Below are 7,255 nucleotides of genomic sequence, written 5' to 3' on the forward strand. Positions count from 1 at the left end.
AACTTTATAAATCAGAATGGGAAAATGTTGGTCTCTTTGAAGTATTAATTTTGGGCGTGGCAGTATTGAGTGACAAGAAAAGTAAATTATGGAGAAAAAAACTTGAAGTTAAGATGAATATTAAAGAAATTAGCACGGAAATAGCTTTTCCTCTTTAAATTAATGATGCTTCTCAACCAAGTCACATTTTTCTGTCAGGTTAACATATTCTCATTTAGAATGAGCTCTCATTTCCCATGTGGGTATTTGGTCCTGGTCTGTGTAGCAAATTCCCAGTCATTTTTGCTAATAAAATTAGTCATTGGAATATTATAATTTGCAAGTTTACAACTGCAGGTTTTTCTTGTCTTTGCTCTGCATATGTCTGCTTATTGTTGGATGGCTGATAAAATCTCTAGGTTTGCTTCAGTTTGCTTCTATAGAATTAGGGAGACTTTGCTACTACATAATTAGTGAGTTTTCTGTTAAACAAGAATCTTTCCTTTGGAGACTTGGGGAAGTACATATTCTGTACATTAAAATTGGAACAAATGTCTGTTTATATAAAGCTATCATGACAAATGCATATACTAAATCCTAAAGAAACATTTTTAATAATGTAAAAAATGTTCTTTTCTCTGTTTTCGTCAAATTTAAAAGTAAACTAGAAAAATGAACACTATTATATCTCATTACTTGTTTTATCTTTTATGTTTCTTATTTTCTGTGTAAGTTCATAAAACGAAAATTCAGTTATCAAATTATTCCACGTGATTATTAAAATATCTTGAACCTTGCTACAGCCTGCCCCTTTTCATTTTACTTATAATAAGTAATTCTTTTTTTTCTATGTCTTTGTGAATTCACATGGGAGGGGTAGGGAATAAATAGAAAAGGAGTCTATAAAATTATATAACATTAAACTGAAAAAAATTACAAAATTTGTAAACTCAATCTGTAGACAGTTTGAAAAGTGGAAAATTGAAATCAAACATGGCCATTTAGTTTCACTTGTGCTTTTCTTTTCTTGAAGTGAGAAAGGTATTTTTCTCACATGCTTAGTTTTGACCGGTACATATTTGGGGATAAATAATGTACAGGGAATTACACAGCTTTTGAAGATCATCACTTCTCCAGCAGGTTGAGAGGAAATTGTTGATTTTATTATCACTGCAATTTATTTTTTATTCACAATGCATTTTCACATTCAATTATTAAAGCATCTTAAAAATGACTCTGCAAGGGAAGCAGAACAGAGAGTAACCAGTTTTGCAGGTTCGAAAACAAAAAAAGACTCCCTTACCATCCCCACCCACACCCCATGCCCTGCTTTCACAGCTGGTTTGGCAGAGTATGTGCTTCAGTCAAGTCCCTTTGACCTTTTAATCCAGACTTATTTTCAGTTTTCATAGAATTCTCTTAGCTTTTCCCGGATTGTAGCAAATAAACCTAAAGCTGTATTTTTACATTATGCTATGATATCTTGAGTTTGCAAGATGTCCAACACAATAAAGGTTTAGTAGAGTGTAGATAATGTATTAGATTACATTGATGGCATGGTGATGGTACTTTTAGTAGTATAAATCATACATCATTATTATTATAAACATTTATTGAGAGCTTACTATGTTCTGTGCACTGTGGTGTCAGACAATAGTCATTTAATTCTCAAGATACTTCTTTTCAATTAAGAGAAGCAAAACTGAGTGAGGCTCAAAGGAATTAATAAGCTAGATCCTTGCATCCTGGTATTCAGATTTAGGCCAGCCGTATTTCACTATTAGACTCCATTTACCCCTTCCTTCACAGGAAGTGTATGTGAAAACCTAAAGTGATAATATTGTTTTCTGTTAACATCACAAATGATGGCCGGAAAACCCTTTTATTCCATTTCTTTTAAAGCTATTTAAAATTCACATTTATACCTACTTTGTTTATAATGTCAGTGCTACTAGAGGTTTGGCTACTGTAGCCTGTCAGCATTTTCTAAGTGTAATTAGAATGCCTCCTTTTATTTGATCCTCCTAGCCTCCTAATGAAGGAAAACAGATGGAATTACTCCCTCCCTTTAGAAACGAGGAACCTGAAGCTCAAAGATTAGAAATGTTTAGGCCAATTTCAGTGACCAGCAAATTCAGCACTAGAACACTCATGTTCCAACTCCTACCCCACTGCTTTTTTTCAACTATGCTAAGTTTAAAAAGCTTGAGTAACTTCTGTGCAATCTATTCAATATTTTCTACATGTCTATACATCAGCCTCTCCAATGAGGTGATATTTTATCATTTTAAAGGCTGTCTTTGCAATGAGAAGAAGCACCTCAAATACTATGTATTTGTTATTTTAGGCTAGAAAAAAAAGTTTTGGTTTTTCCAAAACCAAAAATGATTTGATAAGTAAATGATAACCTTCCTTGGCAAAGGAAAAATCTAGACTTTCACATACTAAACTTTACCTTAGGATTTGATTATTACTTCAGATTACACATGGTAATTTTACCATAATAGATTTGAGTGAAATAATTCCTGAGATACAATATTTGCTGCCTGCCCATTGCTATACTAATTTTTTTTTCTGAAGTTCAAGCATAGTTGGCCAAAGAAATATTGAGGTGTGTTATATTTAACACTCCTCTAGGAAAAAAATAAGTCCTGCTACTTGGGCTTACTATTGCAGAAGAAGCCAAAAATTTCCCCAGATAGAAACTCATAGTGTGTAAATATTGCAAATGTGTTATTAAACACAGCTATTATTATAGTAAATCTGAATTTAGACTTTCAGAGTCAATCTCTGGAGTCAGTAGTTTTCTTCTGTTTCTATTTTCTTTGTAAAATGAATCTGATTTCAATCAGTATATATACCGTAATAGAACTAGGTTATGAATGTAATCTAAAGCTGGAGCCAAAGTATCCTGATGTCAGATTTCCCAGTGTCCAAATGATATATGCCAGGTGTCTATGCTAAACCCATTACTCAAAGTGTAGTCAGTGGTTAGCAACATGAGTGTCCTTTAGCAGCTATGTAGAAATGTGGAATCTCAGTCCCCATCCCAGGCCTATTGAATTAGTATCTGCATTTTAACAAGATAATCAAGTTATTCTTATGCCCGTGAGAATCTTAAAAGTCCTGCAACGGCTCTTTGCCTCAGTGTTCCTTATTGTTAATTACCAAGTCTAGAATAAAACACCAATTTGCAACTCTCCAGTAAGGTCAGCATTACTTTTATTTTATGAGTGAGGAAACCGAGGTAAGAAGTTGAATAACTTGTACAAGTTTACGTGGCTAGTATAGTCCAATAAATAATAACTCAGTTTTGCTTGACTTTAAAATTTTGCTGTCTACCACACAACTTCCGGTGCCACTGAATGTGTCACAGTCATTTATTTATTTTCAGTTTCCACTTTTCTAGAGCTGCAATGCTATTTGCTTTAAAAAACCAGAGTAATGTCTGTCTATCTATCTATCTATCTACATACATGTATACACACACCATTGTGATAAATATGTTTTGCTGCTTTTTTAAAACAAACAAACAAACAAACAAACAAAAATCACTCTTTCTGGCCGGGCGCAGCGGCTCATGCCTGTAGTCCCAGCACTTTGGGAGGCCAACACTGGTGGATCTCGAGGTCTGGAGATCGAGACCATCCTGACCAACATGGTGAAGCCTCATCTCCACCAAAAAAAAAAAAAAAAAGGTACAAAAATTTGCTGTACTTGGTGGCGTGCACCTGCAGACCCAGCTACTCGGGAGGCTGAGGCAGGAGAATCGCTTGAACCCTGGAGGTGGAGGTTGCAGTGAGCCAAGATTGCACCACTGGACTCCAGCTTGGTGTCACAGCAAGACGCTGTCTCAAAGAAAAAAACAAAAACAGAAAACCTCTTTCCTACTACCATCTTTATGTATCCTGTTTCTGAAATCTTTTCCACAATTATTTTATTTTTTCATGAGGATAACATAGTTGTCATGAAAGAGTTTAAACAACTGCAAGATTTGAGATTTGGTTTGCTTTGCTATTTTCTTCTTTTGTGTGGGAGCAGAAGCAATGCACATGTATGTGTGGTGTATGTAGGTTTGTGTATCTCTTTTTGGAGAAGTTTTTTGGTACTTAAGAGAATTGTAGTGGAAGGTAGTCACAGCTTTGGAGTACAACTTAATCTAGTTCTAAATGTTGACTTCATTCCAGGATGCAAACTTACTTTAGAAGAATCAAAAACTGGATGGCCCAAAACCCAATGGTTCTTGATAAGTCAGCTTTTCCAGACTTAGAGGAGTCAGACTGCTATACTGGCCCCTTCAGCCGTGCGCGGATTCACCAGTGAGTTCTCTTTTTTCATACTGCCTGCCTTTATACCTTTTATGATGTGGGGCTTGTTTATAGAACAAAAACACCTGGGACCATTTCCATTGTTTACCAAATATGTCCGACAACTTATCATTGTATTAAAATACACACTTAACTTATAAACAACGCTAAGTGAATGTTATTAATTCGTCATCAATTTAATGATTTAGAGACATTCGGTAGTGAATAAGTAATTGTAGACCCATGGACTGGTAGTCTAGTTTCTAACACTTTAAAAACAATTACTGTAATAGTGAACCAGTTAAAATAACAATGTTAATAATAATAGGATTACGGTTCATTAGCATGTTTGAGTAATAGATTGCTGTAATAAATAAATTATAATTATAATTGCTTCAATTAACATATATTTAATTAAGCTATCTATTTTAGTTCAATCTTATTAAACTAAATTGAATGAGAATTTGTAAAGAGATTTGTTGCATTACTTTCTCTCCATCTACCTACCTACCATACCTATTTATTTATTTATGTTTTCATTCAACTAGTATTTATTGTGTTTCTACATCACACAGGTTGTGTATATAAAGGAATTTATGACAGTTTCTATCTTCAGTGTACGCCCAGTCTAATGGGGCAGACAAAAATGTAAATTTATAATTAACTGGGATAAACATAAAGATAGGAAAAGGCATGATGTATTAACGGACTATAGCTATAGGGCCTACTTTGCTATAGGCCATTCTGAATTGAGCTATATTCTCGGAGGCAGGAAATTGAAAGGGTGGATAAAACAGAATTCCAGACCACCAAACATGTAACACAGCCGTCAATTAATGGGAAACCCTCCTTTTCCCAGTAGTCTATTTATCTCGTTGCTTATTCCTGCTTACACCTGTAGGTATAACTAGAAGAAGCACGCTTTCTAATTCCAACAATATTGTAATGGCAGAAGGAGTAAAATTCCAAATGACTGTTGGCTTTAGAGAGAGGTCAAAGTTTCATTGAAACTTCTTCAGCCTTTTGCTGCACTTTTTCAGGACCTTTAAGGATCTATGATACACCAAATGAAAAACATTCTACTCTTTTTTATTTTTTTCTTTTTTTAATAAAGAAACCAGAGTAATCTTTGGAAAATATCAGCCACATCATAAAACCACCTTGCTTAAGACTCTGAAACAGCTTCCCATTTGTACTTTCAATAAAATTCAAATTTCTTATTTTTTACTAAGTGGGCATAGATGCTGTAGTTACTGCCCAGTCCTATCACTCCATCTTCTGCATTTTTTCCCACCATTTACTCACTCTAGCCATACAAGACTTGGTTCTATCCACTGAAAGCTCAAGCTTAGTTCCAACTCAGAGTCTTTGCTCTTGCTGTTCTCATTGTTTGCCATGCTCTACCCCAGATCTTCATATGGCATAGTCCTTCCTGTCATTCAGCTCCCACTCAAACATCACCACCTCCAAGAGACCGGCTCTGAAAATGTGACCTAAAGTGCCCTTGTCCAAGTCATTTTCTATCCCAGTATACTGTTTCATTTTTCTTCATAGAAATTATTTGAAATTATGTTATTTACTTTTTACTTATGCATCAGCTATATCATCTCTCTATAATGTAACTTCATGAAAAATTGAATTGATCTGCTTAAAAATTACTTGTTGAGGGAATGCTGAATCAACTTAATGGTGAAAGAGGCAGGTGGACATTCCTTCTGCTACCTACAATTAACAGGACCCTGAATCTGGTACATCCAAGTATGGAGATAAGAATACTGGAGGAATTCAGAGTCTAATCAAATAGACACATGTCCATATTAACTTAAACGAGGCAGAGTAAAGTAAATGTATTAAGAAAGATGGAAATAAAATGCACATTTTGTAAGAGAGAGAGCAGCACATCCAAAGGAGAGGATCTGGAATGCCTTTTCAAAGGAAATAGCTCTTTTTGTCAGGTAAAAATATGGAGTGGCATGGGGAGAGAAGAAGAAACAGAGCAAAATCTAAAGGAAAAGAAGCATGGTATTTTAAGGTGATGATATTATGTTGGTACAACATTACTATTATTTTTTTATTCCTGACATTTTTTATTTAGTGATATCTTTTTCTTTTTTATTATACTTTTAAGTTCTAGGGTACATGTGCACAATGTGCAGGTTTGTTACATATATATGCATGTGCCATATTGGTATGCTGCACCGATTAACTCATCATTTACATTAGGTATATCTCCTAATGTTATCCCTCCCCCCACCCCCCAAATAGGACCTGGTGTGTGATGATCTCCTTCCTGTCTCCAAGTGATTTCATTGTTTGGTTCCCACCTATGAGTGAGAACATGCGGTATTTGATTTTCTGTTCTTGTGAGAGTTAGCTGAGAATGATGGTTTCCAGTTGCATCCATGTCCGTACAAAGGACACGAACTCATCTTTTTTTATGGCTGCATAGTATTCCATGGTGTATATGTGCCACATTTTCTTAATCCAGTCTGTCGCTGATGGACATTTGGGTTGATTCCAAGTCTCTGCTATTGTGAATAGTGCTGCAGTAAACATACGTGTGCATGTGTCTTTATAGCAGCATGACTTATAATCCTTTGGGTATATACCCAGTAATGGGATGGCTAGGTCAAATGGTATTTCTAGTTCTAGATCCTTGAGGAATCGCCATACTGTTTTCCACAATGGTTGAACTAGTTTACAGTCCCAACAAAAGTGTTCCTATTTCTCCACATCCTCTCCAGCACCAGTTGTTTCCTGATTTTTTAATGATTGCCATTCTAACTGGTGTGAGATGGTATCTTATTGTGATTTTGATTTGCATTTCTCTGACGGCGAGTGATGGTGAGCATTTTTTCATCTGTCTATTGACTGTATAAATGTCTTCTTTTGAGAAGTGTCTGTTCATATCCTTTGCCCACTTTTTGATGGGGTTGTTTGTTTTTTTCTTGTAAATTTGTTTGAGTTCT

The 7,255-nt window shown here is 35.2% G+C and overlaps 1 protein-coding gene across 3 annotated transcripts in view; it reads left to right on the forward strand.

The window, feature by feature from the left end:
• The window catches only part of ANO3 (anoctamin 3), a 479,469-nt gene that overhangs the window by 335,331 nt on the left and 136,883 nt on the right, over positions 1-7,255 (forward strand). For all 3 annotated transcript variants that reach the window (XM_011964701.1, XM_011964700.1, XM_011964702.1), the window contains one exon: positions 4,167-4,298. In XM_011964701.1, the coding sequence (XP_011820091.1) occupies positions 4,167-4,298 (132 nt within the window). The remainder of the gene's footprint in view (positions 1-4,166; positions 4,299-7,255) is intronic.

This window comes from Mandrillus leucophaeus, unplaced genomic scaffold (assembly GCF_000951045.1).
Source record: "Mandrillus leucophaeus isolate KB7577 unplaced genomic scaffold, Mleu.le_1.0 Scaffold700, whole genome shotgun sequence".
In the NCBI taxonomy this organism is placed as follows: Eukaryota; Metazoa; Chordata; class Mammalia; order Primates; family Cercopithecidae; genus Mandrillus; species Mandrillus leucophaeus.